The 19,969-nt window shown below is 48.7% G+C and overlaps 1 protein-coding gene across 3 annotated transcripts in view; it reads right to left on the bottom strand.

Moving 5' to 3' along the window:
- The window catches only part of LOC140428135 (histone-lysine N-methyltransferase SETDB2-like), a 206,083-nt gene that overhangs the window by 32,417 nt on the left and 153,697 nt on the right, over positions 1–19,969 (bottom strand). For all 3 annotated transcript variants that reach the window (XM_072514236.1, XM_072514235.1, XM_072514237.1), the window contains 2 exons: positions 19,727–19,844; positions 14,650–14,800 (listed from right to left, as the gene is read on the bottom strand). In XM_072514236.1, the coding sequence (XP_072370337.1) occupies positions 14,650–14,800; positions 19,727–19,844 (269 nt within the window). The remainder of the gene's footprint in view (positions 1–14,649; positions 14,801–19,726; positions 19,845–19,969) is intronic.

Below are 19,969 nucleotides of genomic sequence, written 5' to 3' on the forward strand. Positions count from 1 at the left end.
TTCTGTGTTAGCTGCTTCTTTAGGAGGACGGAGAAAAATGTCTCTCTGGAGCTGTTGCCCCTGCAAAAAGGCAGCTTTTATATCTATAGATTTGCATTCCCATGCCTTTGTGGCTAATAGAGCCAAGAAGATCTTTAAAATAACCTTTCCTGCTGTAGGTTATTCTACCCTTAAATCATGATCTTCTAAGTTTTCTACAAATCCCCTTGCCACGAGCCTGGCCTTTTCCTTATATGTTCTATCCGGAAGAACCTTTTCCGTGCAAATCCATCTGTGTCCCCTGTCCGGTACTTCTGTGTATACCCCAAATTCACTCCAACTATGCAATTCTTGCTGTTTCACTTCTTTAATAACTTTTTCATCTAATTTATTTGAAGCCACCAAAATCTCACGTGCATGTGGGCTTCTACTCCTATTAGTATTCGTAGTCTTACTCATGTTCCGAGATCTTGACAAACTACGTCCCCTCTCCCGCCTGGTATCTTGTTCTGTACTGCTACTGCTTGATCTTTCCCTTCTGCTGTGGGATGTCCTTTCAATAGTTCTCGACCTTTTCCTGCGGACCTGTTCACTATCTGATGTACTATCTGAACTGGCACTGCGTTTCTGTGCCCTCCATTTTTGAACTTTGTTTTCCCAATCCATTGTCTTGACTCCTTCCCCTGAATGCTGTACATTCAACCAATGTTTATACTTTCCAGTGGCCTTCCCTGCTCTACTAATAACAGTTGCATCCTTCCATTGACTAGACCCTTCAGGCAAGTATGTCACGTTTGTACCAACTTTTGGCAGTTGTCCTTTCAGAAAAATGGCCTGTTTTAATTCACCAGAAGTGTTGTGTTCCTCCACAGAAACCCTGTCTATATCAGTTAATTGGTCCTCATAGTTCTGTAACACATGTGTACCAGATGAATCTGGTTCCTCGTCATGTCTGTCTGCTCTGTCTAAATTTGAAAATTTGTAATCTGTACCCATTATCCTTGATGAATGGACCCTAACAGTTTGATTACCATGTTGCAAAATAATTGTTTTGCCATCTATGCCTATGATCTTCCCTGGGCCTTTCCATTCATTAGAATTGTCTCTCTTATGGTATACCATGTCTCCTTGCTGAAAAACGGCATCTGATGGCCGTACGTTATGTCTTAAAGCTCTGCGAATTCTTTCAGAGACTTCTGCTTCCAAAAAAGCTTTTCTACTGCTATGTAATGCATTTAAATGCTCAGCAAAACCAGAGCTAATTCATCCAAAATGGACGGAATTTTAGGATTTCTACCAAACACTAATTGATAAGGACTATAGCCCCCAACCATCTGCAATGAATTCTTTGCATGTACTGCCCATGCTAAAGCTGAATTTAGCCTGCAATTTGGTTGATATGCCAAAATTTTCCGAAGCATGTCATCGATGACAGCATGATTTCTTTCACAGACACCATTACTAAATGGGCTTTCTGCAGCCGTATTCATAACTCTGATATTCATGTTTTCACACATATCCCTAAACTCATCATTAGCAAATTCTCCCCCATTGTCCGTAAGGAATTTTGCCGGTAGACCCATTCCTGTTGCTATCCATTTTTCCACGATTTGATCCAGAATTACTCTCTTTTCTTTACTTCGTACAATCGTTGATTGACTAAATCTGGTTTCTAAATGTACAAAATGCAAAATAAATATATTATTTGCTTTATCCCAGATCTTAAGGTCCATGGCCACAATGTTGTTAAAATCCCTGGCCAAAGGTAGGGTTACTATCGGTCGTGCTGGTGTCCTTCTGTACTTCCTACAAACTTCACAGCGGTCACTAACCTGTTGTATCAGTTTAGTATAGTCATCATCCCTTACCCCTGCATCCTTTAATAAATTTTTTAGCCTCCGAGGAGACGGATGTGCAAATTGCCTATGCAGTTTTAATACCACAAGCTTTTTATCAGCTAAAGTCCCATTTTCAACTGCCATTAACACACCCTTAACCACTCTACTTGAAAAATTATTTGTCATAATGGAATACAATAGTGTCCCGACTGTGTAAATTGTAAGTCCACAGTCTTTCCAAAAACTGTTGCCTTATCCTGTTCCATATCCAGTTTCATGTGTGCTTTCTTCATCGATGGTCTGCTGAGAAGCAAAGGTATCTCACTTGATACAACATCCGTGCTAATGAAATGATTCTATCCGGCAATATTGCAAGGGATCACCACTCTTTTCAGCGACTTCAGAGTATTATCATCCCCAAACCTGAAACTTGTGGAACTTTCAAATTCCTTAACCTTGTTACGATTTTCAGCATTCAAAGAGTCCAGGTAACATTTTAACCAGTCAATTCCACACACAGTAGATGTGCAGCCACTGTCCAATACAGCACAGTTGAAGGATTCTGCAACCAACACCCTCATTACCGGTGTAAAACTGCTTGTCAATAGGACAATGCCTTCTTTCTGGTCACTATCTTTTTCCTCTTCTGACTCTTCCGTGTCATGTGTCGCTTCAAACACTATCATAACGAGTTTATTTCATAGAATTTATTTCATAGAATTTACAGTGCAGAAGGAGGCCATTCGGCCCATCGAGTCTGCACCGGCTCTTGGAAAGAGCACCCTACCGAAGCCCATACCTCCACCCTATCCCCATAACCCCTTAACCCAGTAACCACACCCAACACTAAGGGCAATTTTGGACACTAAGGGCAATTTATCATGGCCAATCCACCTAACCTGCACATCTTTGGACTGTGGGAGGAAACCGGAGCACCCGGAGGAAACCCACGCACACACGGGGAGGACGTGCAGACTCCGCACAGACAGTGACCCAAGCCAGGAATCGAACCTGGGACCCTGGAGCTGTGAAGCAATTGTGCTGTCCACTATGCTACCGTGCTGCCGAGTTGGACAGTTGAAAGCATAAGGGTATTGAGAGTCACATCGAAAACATCGATTTATCATGCCCCGTGCATTTCTGGGGTTCATCTTCCTATTGTAGGTTCTAACTGGGTTTCTGTCTTCATAATTTCCTTGTCTCGGTCTCAGTCTATAGTCTTGAGCCCTGTTCGTAGCCATACGATTTCCCCAGCCTGTTACTAGTGTATCTTCCATATTCTGCCTTATTGCAGGCTGACCTATTTGGGTCATCAGAGCCATCGGAATCGAATGTATCCCCAGAAACTTTTGTAAAGCTTTTGTCATCTGTTCGAATAAGGTATCCTTATCAGTAAACTGAACTCCTGCCAAAACTAGGAGCCTATCCATGTTGCTCACTCTAGCACAGTCAAGTAATTTAAAGGCCAACACAGACTGTGGAAATTCCAGATTGTGTTTCTGCAGCCTTTTATATAGTCTGCCAAATTCCATTATATAGTCTTCCATGGAGATATCCTCCATTTTCCGGAACTTATCAAAATCTGACCATGCTTCATACGCACTTAACAAGTCATCTTTCTTATAAATCTTATCCACATAATGTAATAAAGTCTCCAGACCTTCTTCTGAGTCTAACTCTTCCAATTCCAGCTCAGAAAGCACTTTGTTTTGGATTTTACTGCCATATGGTAGAGAAAGAGCCAATGCCATACCTTGTTTTCTCTTTCCCAAAGCAGTTACTTTAGTCCACATAACTACTGCACTTCTCCATTGGTCGTACGATTCCCTTTCAGAAAATAAGGGAGGATAGTCATATCCAGCCATCTTTATCCTCGGTTCAGCCATGTATCTTTTTTTTTTTTTCCTTCTCACTCACTCCTGGGTTTGATCAGGAAAAGTTGTGTCCTTCAAACCTTCACATTTGAACAGCAAACATCCTCTGCTACCATTGTTATATGTTTTAGTTGCTGTGAAATGAAGAGTCTAAAGTTCTTGTTCCTTTTCACCAAACACCATTTATTTCACTTCCACAGCCTCTGCACAAAACTCTTAACAACACACCACCTGACAGAGGCCACCTGAATCCCCTTTACATATCAGTGTCAATTAATGGATACTTAACATAAATGAGACAACTAATTGCAATGTCTCTTAACTCATTACTTAATATCCCACACATTTTGCGCACCTGTCCTCCACCCCAAAGAATCTGCTCCATCCGGGCCACTATCATGTGAGCCCGGTAAACAACCTTAAATTGTATCAGGCTGAGCCTGGCACATGTTGCTGACGTGTTGACTCTACTCAACGCGTCTGCCCATAGACCATCCTCTATCTCTCCTCCCAGCTTCTCCTCCCACTTGCGCTTCAGCTCCTTGGTCTGCGTCTCCTCCGACCCCATAAGCTCCATATAAATGTCTGAGACGCTCCCTTCTCCTCCCCACCCTCTGGAAACTACCCTGTCATGAATCTCCCTTAGCGCTAGGAGCGGGAAGGTTGACACCTGTTTACGAAGGAAGTCCCGCACCTGCAGATACCTGAATTTGTTTCCCCTCGCCAACACAAACTTTTCCTCCAACACCCTCATACTTGGAAAGCTCCCCTCTATGAACATATCTCCCATCCTCTCAATCCCCGCTCTCTGCCATAACCGGAACCCCCCATCCATACTCCCCGGGTCAAACCGGTGATTATCACAGATTGGGACCCAGACCGATGGTCCCACTGCTCCCACATGCCACCTCCACTGTCCCCAAACTCTCAGGGCCGCCACCACCACTGGACTGGTGGAGTACTGTGTCGGCAGGAACGGCAGAGGCGCAGTTACCAACGCCCCCAAACTGGTGCCCTTACATGAAGCCGCCTCCAAACGCACCCATACCGACCCCTCCCCCACCACCCGCTTCCTGATCATGGCTATATTAGCCACCCAGTAATAGTTGCTAAAATTTAGCAGCGCCAGCCCGCCCTCTCTCCGACTTTGCTCAAGCATTACCTTCCTTACTCGCGGGGTCTTGCCCGCCCAGACGAAGCCCGTGATCACTCAGTTGACCTGCTTAAAAATGGACTGCGGAATAAAGATGGGGAGACACTGAAATACAAATAGGAATCTCGGGAAGGCCATCATCTTCACCATTTGCACCCTCCCAGCCAGAGACAACGGAAGCGCGTCCCATCTCCGAAAATCGTCGTTCATTTGGTCCACCAGCCAGGCCACATTCAATTTATGCAGCTGGTCCCATTCCCGCGCCATTTGGATGCCCAGATACCTAAAGCTTCCCTCTATTAACCTAAACGGCAGTTCTCCCAGTCGCCTCTCCTATCCCCTCGCCTGGATCACAAACATCTCACTCTTTCCCATATTAAGCTTATACCCCGAAAACCGGCCAAACTCCCCTAGAGTCTTCATGATTTCTTCCCTCTATTGGCTCCGAAACATACAGAAGCAGGTCATCCGCATAGAGTGAAACCCTGTGCTCCAACCCCCCCCCGGACCAGTGCTCTCCAGCCCCTCGAGGCTCTCAGAGCAATTGCCAACGGCTCTATAGCCAGGGCAAACAACAGTGGGCATCCCTGTCTCATCCCCCGGTGCAGTCTAAAATAGTCCGATGTTGTCCTATTCGTCCGTACACTTGCCACAGGAGCCTGATACAGTAACCTGACCCAGTCAATAAAGCCCTGCCTGGACTCCCGGTGACGGTGGGCGGGAGGCGGCCGCACAATGGAGGGCTCCCGTTCGGGAACGGCATTTTCGGGGCTTTAAGCCCGGTCCCAGGGTCCACGGAGGCGGCAAAAGCAGGGAGAAGGCACAGAGGCGGCAGAGTGAAGGCACAGTGAAGAAAAATGTACAACTCTTGGGTATCATGTATGGTACTTCAGAGGTTGGAGGGCGTTGAGTGTGGGGGGGGGGGGGGGGGGGGGGGGGGGGGGGAGGGGTGTGGACTCTATCGGTCAATGGTGACCATGGGCAGTCCCGGACTCCTTTTTCTTTTTCTCCTTTGTTTTTTTGTTGCTACCGTGGGAGGGTTTGTTTTATTGGATGCATATATTGACAGGTGGGCCGTTGTTTGGGGTGGTGGGAGGATGGGATCATTGGTATTGTTAAGGGGATTGATTTTGTATTTGTTACCGTTTACTGTTTGTGGGTGGGGTGTAAATTTTGAAGGAAAATGTGAAAATGAAGAATAAAAACATTTTTAAAAATAAATAAATAAAGCCCCGCTTGAATCCGAACCATCTCCATATCTCCCACAGATAGTTCCATCCTACCCGATCAAAAGCCTTTTCTGCATCCATTGCGATCGCTACCTCCACCTCCCGGGGGAATCATGATCACAGTGAACAGCCTTCCTGGTCCTCCCCAATAACATCCGGAACACAATCCTCGATCCTGGAGGACAAGATTTTGGGCAGCAACTTGGCATCTACATTGAACAGGGAGATCGGCCTGTAGGACCCACACAGCTCCGGGTTCTTGTCATGTTTAAGAATCAGCGAAATTGTTGCCTGTGACATCGTTGGGGGCAAGTCTCCTCTTTCCCTTGTCTCATTGAACATCCTCAGCAACACCGGTCCCAATATCCCCGAGAACGTTTTATAAAACTCCACTGGGTACCATTCCGGACCCGGGGCCTTACCTGCCTGCATGGCCTTCAAGCCCTCCATTATCCCTTCCAGCCCGTTTGGGGCCCCCAGCCCTTCTCCCCGCTCCCCGTCCACCTTTGGGAAATTCAGCCCCTCCAAGAAGTGCCTCATCCCCTCCGGCCCCGTAGGGGGTTCCGACCTGTACAACCTGCTGTAGAAGTCCCTAAACGCCTTATTCACCCGACTGAATCACCAACCAGGTTCCCGTCTCCGTCCTTTACTTTCCCTAGCTCCCTAGCTGCCTCCCTCTTCTGAAGCTGCTGTGCAAGCATTCTGCTGGCCTCCTCTCCATGTTCACAGATCACCCCCCTTGCCTTTCTCAGCTGCTCCACCGCCCTCCCTGTGGTCAGTAAGCTAAACTCAACCTGTAACCTCCGCCGTTCCCTTAAAAGCCCTGCCTTTGGGGTCTCTGCATACCTCCTATCAATCTGTACTATCTCCTTTACCAGTCAGTCCGTCTCTGCCCTGTCCACCTTCTCCCTATGGGCCCGGATCGAGATCAGCTCCCCCCTGATCACCGCCTTCAGTGCTTCCCACACCACCGCTGCTGAAGTTTCCCCCATGTCATTGACCTGCAGGTAGCTCTGAATACATTTCCTCAGCCGCTCGCACACCCCTTCATCTGCCAAACGTCCAACATCCAACCTCCAGTGCGGGCACTGGTTACTGTCTTTACTAACTTGCAGGTCAACCCAATGTGGAGCATGGTCTGAGATTGTAATCGCCGAGTACCCCGTGTCCACCACCCCAGCCAGTAAGGCCCTGCTCAAAATAAAGAAATCAATCCGGGAATACATTTTATGCACGTGTGAATAGAAGGAGAACTCCTTCACCCTCGGCTACCCAAATCTCCATGGATCCCCCCCCCCAATCACCTCCATGAACCCTCTTAGTTCCTTTGCCATTGCTGGCACCCTGCCCAATCTCGAGCTTGACCGGTCCAAGCCAGGGTCCATAACTCTGTTGAAATCCCCTCCCATGATCAGATCCGGTATCTTCCCCAGAATCCTCTTTATAAACTCCACATCATTCACAATTTGGCGCATACACATTTACTAATACCACCTGCACCCCCTCTAGCTTCCCACTGACCATAATGTACCAACCTCCCACATCCGAGACTATTCTACCCGCCTCAAACACCACCCGCTTATTGATCAGGATCGCGACCCCTCTAGTTTTTGAATCTAGTCCCGAGTGAAAGACCGGACTGACCCAGCTTTTCCTCAGTCTAACCTGGTCCGTTACTCTAAGGTGCGTCTCCTGCAACATTACCACGTCCACCTTCAATCCCCGAAGCTGCGCGAACACACGTGCCCTTTTGACCGGCCCATTTAACCCTCAAACATTCCAGGTGATCAGCCTAGTTGGGGGGCTCATTGCCCTCCTGCCCCCCACCCACCTCCCCCCACCGATTAGCCATCCCCTTTTTAGGCCCGCCTCCAGCCCGTGCTCCGCACCTCCAACTGTCCATCCCCAGGCAGCCCCCGCCCCCAACCTCTTCTCTGTCCCTCAGCCCAAGTCCCTCCCTCGTCAGTAGAACATTCGTTCCCCGCCCCCCATAGTAACAACACCCTGTAACCCAACACCTTTACTAAACCAAACATATGCACCCCCCCCCCCCCCCCCCCCCCCGCCACTGCGCTTCCAAGAGCTAGCTCGCCCAGCTAGCTTGGTGGCCCCCATCCCGGCGCCAGATAGTCTCCCACCTATTGTCACCTCCCCCGCTCATACAAACAAACTCCAACATCAAACAATCCCCACACAATTGCCCAACAGAAAAACACCAAAATCAAAACCTCCATCCCCCAACAGTACAAATGAAAACCTTAACTCACTCAGCTCTACCGCTGGTTCCAAATCAATGCAAACGGCATCACAAACATCTTCCATGAAACGCAAAACGAGAAACATTTTACAAAAACAAAGAAACAAGAAGAAAAAACAAAAACATGAATGTTGCAACCAAGTTCAAAAGTTCTCAATCCATCACCAGCCCTTCCAACGCATCCTCAGGCGACTCGAAGTAGAAGTGCTGATCCTCATGTGTGACTCAGAGACGGGCTGGGTATAACAGTCCAAACTTCACCTTTTTCTTAAAAAGGATCGACCTGATCTGGTTGAAGCCTGCTCGCCTCCTGGCCACCTCTACACTCAGGTCCTGGTAAACCCGCAGGATGTTATTGTCCCATTTACAGCTCCGTGAGTGCTTGGCCCACTGTAGAATGCGCTCCTTATCCGAGAACCTGTGGAATCTCACCACCATTGCCCTCGGGGGGGTCGTCCATTTGCGGATTCCTCGCGAGTGCTCTGTGAGCCCTATGCACCTCCAAGGGCCAGGAGAATGCCCCATCCCCCAGCAGCTTCACAAACATGTCTGCGATGTATGCCCCAGCGTCCGTTCCTTCGGACCCCTCCGGAGCCCGACGATTCTTAGGTTCTGCCGGTGGGACTTATTTTCTAGGTCCTCCACCTTCTCCAGGAGCTTCTTTTGCCGGTCCCCCAGCATCCCCACCTCCAGCTCCACCGCAGTCTGATGTTCCTCCTGTTCAGCCAGCGCCTTCTCCACCTTCTGGACCGCCCGATCCTGGGCGTCCAATCTATGCTCTAACCGCTCAATCAACTCTTTTATCGGGTCCAAGCAGTCCCGTTTCTGTGTAGCAAAGCCTTCCGGAATTACTTGCATCAGCTGCTCCATAGGCTGGGTCGACAAGCCAGAGGTCCGAACCTCTGGCATGCTGTCTTCTGTTGCAGCTACAGCCCCAGCCTTCTCTATCTTTTTGTTTCTGCCCTTACGAACACTTCTAGTCCTTCTCTCCATGCACCAAAGTGGGAATTCCGTAAACAATTGCCATTAACATCCGTTTTACAATTCAAGTCCAGTAGAAAAACAGGGGAAAGGTCCAAAAGTCCAACCAGAGCGGGAGCCACCAAATGTGCGACTTACTCCTCCATAGCTGCCACAGGAAGTGACTTGCCATGTGTGTTGACAAATGTCATGAGGCTTAATGGGGTCCAGAATCAATGTTGAGGATTTCAGGGACACTCTCCACAACTGTGCTGCCATCTCTGGTGGGTCTATCCTTTCATGGGATGGAGGAGGAGGAATCTGGGATCTTGGCTGAAAGGTATCATTTGACCAGTCTGTGGGTAAGCTCTCTCAACTTTCACACAGGTTCCCGGATATTTAACAAAGAGGTGGGTATGCCTCTGTCAAACCAGAACCAAAGCCCAACTCTAATCAGAGCAGTCCATCCAGTCAATACCTAGTCTTTGTGATAATTTTAATTAACTGAGTGACTTGCTAGTCCATTTCAGAAGGCAGTTAAGAGCTAAATCACATTGCTGTAGGTCACAAAATATGGGTTATGCGGGAAGGTTTGTGAACCAGTTGGGCTTTTTATAACAATCCAATAACTTCATGGTCACCACCATTGATACTAGCTTATTATTCCATATTTACGGAGGACCAGAGGGTCCTTGGGGTGCATATCCATAGGTCCCTGAGGCAGCAGGACAGGTAGATAAAAGTGTTTAAGAAGGCATTTGGGATGCTTGCCTTAATTAGCCAAACATAGAATGTAAAAGCAGGGAGGTAATGACTGAGCGTATAAAACGCTTGTTAGGCCACAGCTAGAGTGCTCTGTGCAGTTCTGGCCAACACACTATAGGAAGGATGTGGTTGCACTAGAAATGGTGATGAGATTCAGCCTCTTTTTGTGCTGTAAAACTCTATGATTCTATTTATTTGTGTTTTTTTAATATGAATTCAAATTCATAAGAGTCATGATTATTAGTCTAGGTCTCTGGATTACTAGTCAATAGCAAAACTGCTAAATCATCACACAATAAAAAGCTGCATGTGTTGGGAAAGGTTCAAGTCCACCAGGAGGTCCTATATGACTGCAGAGGGCCACTATTTGCTCCTTGGCTGAAGGAAACTTTAAAAAAAATTCATTTTCCCCCCCAATTAAGGGTGCAATTTAGCGTGGCCAATCAACCTACCCTGCGCATCTTTGGGTTGTGGGGGCGAGAATGTGCAAACTCCACACGGACAGTGATCCAGAGCCGGGATCGAACCCGGGTCTACGGTGTCCCGAGGCAGCAGTGCTAACCACTGTGCCACCGTTCCGCTTTCCCTCACATTCGTATCTTTCTGTTCCACTCTCTATAATTTTCTCTACTGGATTTTACTCCAATTCACTGCTCTTCTCCATCATTCCTCCCTTTATTTCTCAATAATTAAAATTCCCTGACTAAAGAAATACACTATTGCGCTGGCTGTGGTCCCTGATACTTTACTTCCCTCAGCACACTTCCAGCAAGTAAGTAATCTAATAAATCCTACTGGGAATTCAAGAGAAGGTTCTTTACCCAAACAGTGGAAAAAATGTGGAACTGGCTGCCACAAACAGTGGTAAAAACAGCTTTGACAAAGAGTCACTGGAGTCGAATCGTTAGCTCTTTTCTCTCCCTACAGATGCTGCCAAACCTGCTGAGATTTTCCAGCATTTTCTCTTTCGTACCACAAACAGTGGTTAAGACAATTAGCAAAGGAGCATTTCATGAGGAAAAGAAGGGTAAAAAGATGTCATGATAAGATTAGAAGGGAGAAGGCTCATGTGTACCGTAAATCACAGCCTTAGGGGCTGTTTAGCACAGGGCTAAATCGCTGGCTTTGAATGCAGACCAAGGCAGGCCAGCAGCACGATTCAATTCCCGTAACAGCCTCCCCGAACAGGCGCCGGAATGTGGCGACTAGGGGCTTTTCACAGTAACTTCATTGAAGCCTACTTGTGACAATAAGCGATTTTCATTTGAGGCTGTTTAGCACAGGGCTAAATCGCTGGCTTTGAAAGCAGACCAAGGCAGGCCAGCAGCACGGTTCAATTCCCGTAACAGCCTCCCCGAACAGGCGCCGGAATGTGGCGACTAGGGACTTTTCACAGTAACTTCATTTGAAGCCTACTTGTGACAATAAGCGATTTTCATTTCAAATACCATCATGCGCCAGTTGGGCCAACAAGCCTGTTCCTGTTACCTAAATTATATTTAACTTCCTTTAATGCCTTGTTCCAACAAGTTCTGGTATATATTATAGATATTAGAGATTTGGATAGAGTTTACGACAATCAGCAATGGTTTCATGGTCATTAGACTTCATTCCAGATATTTTATTGAATTCAAATTCCATCATCTCCTGTGGTGGGATTCAAATCTACTTCCCCACAGCATTACTAGCCCAGCAACAGTACCATTACACCACTGCCTCCCCTTATCTTAGAAACCTCAAATCAAATCAAACTAAAGGGCATTCAACAAGATTTCAGGGAAAATCATGGCAACCAAATTAACAGACTATGCTTGTTACATTAAGGGGTTTGACTACATTCAGTTCATTAATCGTTCACAAATTTTCCTAGCAAATGTCAATTAACAGTAATGAACAGCCAGATGGCTGATTGCTTTTTATTTTAAATGCCTTCCAGTATAAAGACCATCTCTACCCACCTAAGTTCGGTCAACTCAGTACAAACTGCTCATACAACCCAGACATTAAACAGAAAACTTTAATCACAATGCCTAAAGTACAATCTCTACCACTTATAGTGGGCACTGTCATGTTAGTGCAACTGACCTGCTGTAGAGAAGGCTAGAAATCCAAAAAGTGAAGCAACCAACATTTATTCAATAAAACAGTAAGTCTCTCCTGAGTCACTGCTTCACAACCAGTTACATCCAGAATTTTACCAAAGCAATTGCACTTCAATCAGGTGCAAATAACTGACTGAACACATGATGGTTGCCTCAAATCCACAAAGCTTTTAAATTGCTAGGTACATGGCAAGTACTTATTGAACTATCCAAAACACTGTGTTGAATACATTTTAAGTTCCATAATGCATTGACTCCTATGATAATGGTCAATGGTTCATGCTGTTTCCCAGATTTAGGCGGCTGCTTGTGACATGCATGGACCTGTGTGGGATATTTCAGTACTAGTCTCAAGCACACACGCAATGAAGAATCCTTCTCTTCGAATCAATGATTAGAGCAGACAGATTTACATTTTCCCCTCAGAGGATGCTTTGCATCACAAGGCAAAGTTTCTGAGGACATGTTATTCCAGCTAACCCAATTAACAATTGTAACATTCATTCAAGGAGACAGTGGGCGAGATTCTCCACTCCCGCGCCGGTTGGGAGAATCGCCTGGGCCACCAAAATTTCCCGGGACGCCAGTCCGACGCCGTCCCGCGATTTCCCAAGCGGCGGGAACGGCCCCGTCGAGTTCAGCGGGCCGCAGGCCGGAGACACCCAAAATGGCGATTCTCCGGCACCCCCGCTAATCTCAGGCCCGGATGAGCCGAGTGGCCAGGCCAAAACGGCGGGTTCCCCCCCGGCGCCGTCCACACCTGGTCGCTGCCGTCGGGAACAGCGCGGGAACGCTGGGGGGGGCGCCCTGCGGGGGGGGGGGGGGATCCTGCACCGGGGGTATCTCAAATGTGGCATGGCCCGTGGTCGGTGCCCACCTATCGTCGGGCCGTCCTCTCTGAAGGAGGACCTCCTTCCTTCCGCGGCCCTGCAAGATCCGTCCGCCATCTTCTTGTGGGGCGGATTCAGAGAGGACGGCAACCACGCATGCGCGGGTGACGCCAGTTATGCGGCGCCGGCCGCGTCATCTATGCGGCACCGCCTTTACGCAGCGACAAGGCCTGGTGCGTGTAGATGACGCGGCCCCGATCCTAGCCCATTGTAGGGGCCTGAATCGGTTGGGATAGGGGCCGTTTCGCGCCGTCGTGGACCTCGACGGCGTTCACAACGGCGTGGGCACTTCGGCGCGGGAGTGGAGAATCCCGCCCAACGTTTCTCTGGTCATGTTGGGCGGGATTCTCCACTCCCGCGCCGAAGTGTCCACGCCGTCGAGGTTAACGATGGCGCAAAACGGCCCCTATCCCGACCGATTCAGGCCCGACAATGGGCTAGGATCGGGGCCGCGTCATCTACATGCGCCAGGCCTTTTCGCCGTGTAAAGGCGGAGCCGCATAGATGACGCGGCCGGTGCCGCATATCTGGCGTCACCCGCGCATGCGCGGGTTGGCCGGCGCCAACCCACGCATGCGTGGTTGCCGTCCTCTCTGAGTCCGCCCCGCAAGAAGATGGCAGACGGGTCTTGCGGGGCTGCGGAAGGAAGGAGGTCCTCCTTCAGAGAGGACGGCCCGAGATCGGTGGGCACCGATCGTGGGCCATGCCACATTTGAGGTACCCCCCGGTGCAGGATTCCCCCCCCCCCCGTACCCCCAGTGTCCCCGCGCTGTTCCCGACGGCAGCGACCAGGTGTGAATGGCGCCGGGGGGAACCCGCCGTTTTGGCCTGGCCGCTCGGCCCATCCAGGCCTGAGAATAGCGAGGGTGCCGGAGAATCGCCATTTTGGGTGTCTCCGGCGATTCTCCGGCCTGCGGAACTCGACGGGGCCGTTCCCGCCGCTTGGGAGAATCACGGGAGGGCGTCGGACCGGCGTCCCGGGAAATTTCGGCGGCCCAGGCAATTCTCCCAACCGACGCGGGAGTGGAGAATCTCGCCCATTGTTCCAGCTAATCCAATTAATCTTGACCCAATTAATGGTCACTTGGGGATTCCAAAGTAATTTGTTTACGGGCAGCACGGTAGCATTGTGGATAGCACAATTGCTTCACAGCTCCAGGGTCCCAGGTTCGATTCCAGCTTGGGTCACTGTGCGGAGTCTGCACATCCTCCTCGTGTGTGCGTGGGTTTCCTCCGGGTGCTCCGGTTTCCTCCCACAGTCCAAAGATGTGCAGGTTAGGTGGATTGGCCATGATAAATTGCCCTTAGTGTCCAAAATTGCCCTTAGTGTTGGGTGGGGTTACTGGGATAGGGTGGAGGTGTTGACCTTGGGTAGGGTGCTCTTTCCAAGAGTCGGTGCAGACTCGATGGGCCAAATGGCCTCCTTCTGCACTGTAAATTCTATGATTCTATGATAATTACTTACACTCCTTCAGACGAAGTGGTGGGAACTGTAATTCAACAAAATTGCTCAAATAGCAGTTCCACCAATACTGACAAGCCCTCCAGAATTCAGGTTTCAGTCCTTAGTTTAAACTATTGAACTGCTGTTTTCTAAAATACCTTTGTCACTGTTGATAGGTTGATTATCTGACAGAGTCTGGTGTTGCTTCAGTGAAAATGGTAGGAATGTTCTGTCGAGTTTTTTGGGTCGCCGCCCTGATGTGTCACTGTCGTCTTCCTCTGAACTACTGTGCATTATAGAAATCTGCCCCTGGAATACAAAAATGAAGTCAGAATTTTCTGGCCACAGTAGATCTCAATGGTGATTGTAATGACCTCCAATTGGCATTATTGGTTGGCCAATTGGAGTATGAGCTCCCTCAATGATAGCTCATTGAGGGGGCCCATATAAGCACCTGTGTAGGCTTTGTGAGGAGTCTTAAATTGACTGGAATGCTAGCAGTACGGTTTGGAGCTTCTCTTGTATATAAGTTATTGCAAATAAATACTGGTGTGGTGACGGAACCCCTGCCTCCTGTGGACTATTACAGTGGCGACGAGGTAAACAAAGAACCTTGCGGAGACCAGCTGCCGCACTCGGAGGGTAAGCCTTGCTCTTTCAAAAATGCCTCTTTTTGGGAAGTTGGATGCATTTGACCCGACTATTGAGGACTGGTCTCAGTATGTGGAGAGAATGTGTTACTTTTTCCAGGCCAATGAGATAACGGAGGATGGAAGAAAACGGGTTATACTGCTGTTGGCATGCGGACCCTCAGCCTTCGCCATTATATGTAGTCTAATTTATCCCGATACGCCGGACACGGTACCTTTCCAAGAATTAACGAAATTGGTGGAAGAGCACTATGACCCAAAATCACCCCTCATTTTGCGTAGGTACAGATTCTCCACAACGAAGCGGGAAGACAGAGAGTCAGTCACGAATTTCTTGACCTGCCTGAGAAGGCTGGCGAAAAAATGTGAGTTCGGCCCGACGCTAAATGAAATGCTTCGGGACCGGTTAGTGTGTGGCATAAATGACCTCCAAATACAGAAGCGCCTGTTGGCGGAAACGCAGCTAGACTGCAGGCGGGCGTTACAGCTCGCACTGTCCCTAGAAAAGGCAGCAAGTGGGGTGCAGGAACGACAGGGCATGCCAATGGAGGTAGATACCTGGGAGAGGGACTATCACAATGGGTCCAGCTACCAGATAGCTGCCCTCAGGAAAAGCCTGAGAAACAGAGGGCCAAAGGAAAACCCCAGAACTGCCCCCAAGTCTGCTAGGACTAACTGGAGACAGAGGGAACTACCGGCTGAGGCTCCCCCAACAGAGAAGGACCGTTTCTGGCACCAGATAGAGTGGGGTAACAGCGACCAAAACCCTAGAAGGAGGTGACAGAAGAGGAATAGCAGGTGGGGACGCAGGGAAGTACACAACCTAGGTGCCCCATCCTCCTCCGAAGGGGAACAGTTATATAATATTGTGACGAAGAAAGCAGAACCTATTAAGATTACCCCACGGGTGAACGGTCGGCCGACAATAATGGAAATAGACACGGGTGCGGCCGTATCAGTAATGGGAGTGGCAGCATTTAAAAAAAAAAAAAAAAATCAAAGATGGACTCCAGAGAACTCCGGCCACTAACCCTAACAAAAACATCGACTAAACTTAAAACCTACACGGGGGAACCCCTGGAAATTCTAGGCACGACTCATGTACCCGTGGAATATGACAAACAATTGCTCAGATTACCATTGACGATAGTAGAGGGCTCCGGATCGAACTTAATAGGACGGAACTGGCTGAAAGACCTAAACTTGGATTGTGTGAAAATTTTCCAGCGTGTAAGCGGGTACTTGAGTGGAGTACTCCAAAAATACCCGGAGGTCTTCCAAGAAGGTTTGGGGGAAATTATAGGTGCCAAAGCAACTTTGCACGTGGATCCAGAAGCCCTTCTGAAAGTTTGTAAGGCCAGGCCGGTAAGGAATTCTTGCATTAAGGAAGAAAGTAGATGTCGAAATAGAAAGGTTATGGCGCAGACCAGTACAGTTCTCGGAATGGGCAGCGCCGGTGGTACCAATTTTGAAGCCAGACGGCTCGATACGTATCTGTGGAGATTTCAAACAGACGGTAAACAAATACGCACTGCTGGACAAATACCCGATCCTGAAAATAGACTACCTATATGCCGAATTGGCAGGTGGGCTTTTGTTCACGAAACTGGACATGAGCCACGCCTACCTGCAGTTAAAACTGGACAAGGACTCCCAGAAGTTCGCTACGATCAACACCCTGAAGGGACTTTTTCGTTATACTAGGCTACCCTTCGGAGTGTCGTCAGCCTGCGCTATATTCCAGAGTACGATGGAAAATATTCTGCAGGGACTACTTCAGGTGGCGATTTATTTGGATGATGTCTTAATCACGGGTAGGACAAACAGGGAACACTTAAGGAACCTGGAGGAAGTGCTCAGGCATTTCGCAAAGGCAGGCGTACGGCTGAAAAGAGAATGTGTTTTTCTGGCCCCACAAGTGACGTACCTGGGAAATAAAGTAGACGAGTCGGGCTTACACCCATTGGAAGACTGAGTAAGGGCAATAAAAGAAGCCTCAGCTCCCACCACGGTCCAGGAGCTACGATCATTTCTAGGATTGGTAACATATTATGGCAAATTTATTGAAAATGGGGCGTCCATCCTAGAACCCCTCCACCAGCTACTAAAAAAGGGACAAGAATGGAAATCGTCCACCCGCCAAAACCGAGCATTTAGGGACATTAAGGAACAGCTGTCATCCGAAAATGTCCTAGAGCATTATGGCCCAAGGAAGGAGTTTGTGGTCACGTGTGACGCATCACCTTACGGGGTAGGAGCCGTCTTAGCCCATAGAGGAATGAATGGGGAAGAACGGCCAATAGCCTATGCTTCGAGGACCTTGGCGATGGCTGAGAGAAAGTACGCCCAAATCGAGAAGGAAGGACTGGCACTGATATTTGCAGTAAAAAAATTTCACCAGTACGGGCGGAAATTCACCATAGTGATGGACCATAAGCCGTTATTAAATGAAGACCAGTCAATACCCCCGATTGCATCAGCTAGAATCCAACGCTGGGCGTTGCTACTGGCGGCGTATAGATACGTTCTGGAGCACAGACCGGGAACGCGAGTAGCAAATGCAGATGCTTTGAGCAGACGTCCCCTCCCAGATACCCCACCGCTAATACCAAAAGTAGAGGAGACAGTAATGACTCTAAATTTTTTGGACACCCTACCAGTGGACGCACAACATATTCGGTTGTGGACGCAAAAAGACCCAGTTTTAGTCAAGATGAAGCATCTGCTGCTAACGGGGGAACTGGAGAGACCAGTGGAGCCCCAGATGCACTCCTACTGGAGCAGAAGAGACCAAATAGCCGTAGAAGACGGTATCCTATTATGGGGAGCCCGGGTAATGTCCCAGCTCAGGGCCATCGGGCAATCTTAACCGAGTTACATCACGACACCCAGGGGTGTCTAAAATGAAGATGTTAGCTCGAAGCTACGTTTGGTGGCCAGGATTGGACACAGACATAGCAGCCTTGGTACGTCGGTGCCAACAGGGGCAAAGAGTGCCACCAGCTGCGCCATTGCACCCGTGGGAATGGCCAGGCAGACCGTGGACACGCCGGCCCTTTCATGAGCTGAATGTTTTTGGTGATAGTGGACGCCCACTCCAAATGGTTGGACGTCCACCGGGTAAACGCGGCAAGCACAGCATCGACAATTGAAAAGCTCGGTCTCGTTTGCAACACATGGACTTCCGGAGGTATTGGTGTCAGACAACGGAACGGCATTCACAAGTGGGGAATTTGGAAAATTCCTAAAGGGAAACGGAGACCGCCACATCAAAACAGCCTCTTACCATCCAGCGTCCAACGGCCTGGCAGAGAGCGGGACTCCAGAAGCAGCCGGCAGCGTCCATGGACAAAAAGCTCTCCCGCTGACTGTTTGATTACAGGACCACACCGCATTCCACAACGGGCATACCGCCAGCTGAACTCTTAATGGGAAGGCGGCTGCGAACGAGGCTGAGTCTCCCTTTTCCCAAATTTAACGGGGAAAGTGGAGAAACAACAGGAGGTCCAACGCAGGGGGCATGATAATAGTCGGCAGCAGAGACATTTCCAGGTGGGGGCACCGGTTTGGGTCAAGAATTATGGGAATGGACCGACGTGGGTCAAAGGCACGGTAGAGTCCCAAACAGGGCCCATATCATATGAAGTTTCAATAGGAGGTAAGGTGCTGAAGAAACACCAAGACCAAATAAGGGCAGCGGAACCACACCTGGAGGCAGTTGAAGCAGGACCGCCTCAAGCTGGGATAGCTCAGATGGGTAAGATGCCCCAAGCAATTTCTCCAGATCCAGTCGTCCGAGTCGGAGATGGACACGTCGAGGCCGCCGCGACACCTCTCCCCGAGGAGGAGGAAGTACAACTTCCAAGGAGGTAGTCAAGGAAAAGACGGGCACCTATAAGGTACACCCCACTCACGTTGGAGAACGACCCGGCGGACGACACAGGTGACAGACCCGGACAGGAGGAGCAGGAAGAAGCTCCAAGGAATGCCAGCTGGCAGGAATTCCTTGGACCTTTGGGGGGGCGGGGGGGTGTAATGACCTCCAATTGGCGGGGGGGGGGGTGTAATGACCTCCAATTGGATTATTGGTTGGCCAATTGGAGTACAAGCTCCCTCAATGATAGCTCATTGAGGGGGCCCATATAAGCACCTGTGTAGGCTTTGTGAGGAGTCTTAAGTTGACTGGAATGCTAGCAGCACGGTTTGGAGCTGCTCTTGTATAAAGTTATTGAAAATAAATACTGGTGTAGTGACGGAACCCCTGCCTCCTGTGGAAGATAGTGCATTTTCTGCTGTGCACCAAGAGCAAGAATAAAAACCTACTCCAGGCAATTGGAAATGGGCAATAAATGTGGGTCCTGTCAGCAACGTTCAAACACCATGAGCCAAGTATGAGCAAAAGTAGCCATGGAAATTTTTTAAATCAGAAGGTTGTCCTTCGAGTGTCCCGGCCAACATTCAATCCTCCCCCAATATGACAAATAGATTAACTGTAAGTGATCAATTGTTTCTCCTCCCCAACATTAACAAAGCAAGCAAGGTGCTTGTTGTTACACCAGTATTAACATTTTCGATCATCCTTTACCTGCTCCAGAAGCTTTCTCCGTTGAGCCTGAAGAACAGCTGTTTTTGTTTTAGGCCTTTTATTTGCTGAAATTTCAGAACCACGCAAACAGGACATTCTATTTTCAGGTTTCTCCTTTCTATTCAAAGAGGTTATAAGGAAGAATTACAACAAAAAAAGTCAGAGTAAAATTCATGTCATTGGTGTATGACTATTAATGAATAACTACCTATGCACCTATTAAAACTTGAAAATCTGGGTAAA

The sequence above is a fragment of the Scyliorhinus torazame genome, chromosome 8 (assembly GCF_047496885.1).
Source record: "Scyliorhinus torazame isolate Kashiwa2021f chromosome 8, sScyTor2.1, whole genome shotgun sequence".
Classification (NCBI taxonomy): Eukaryota; Metazoa; Chordata; class Chondrichthyes; order Carcharhiniformes; family Scyliorhinidae; genus Scyliorhinus; species Scyliorhinus torazame.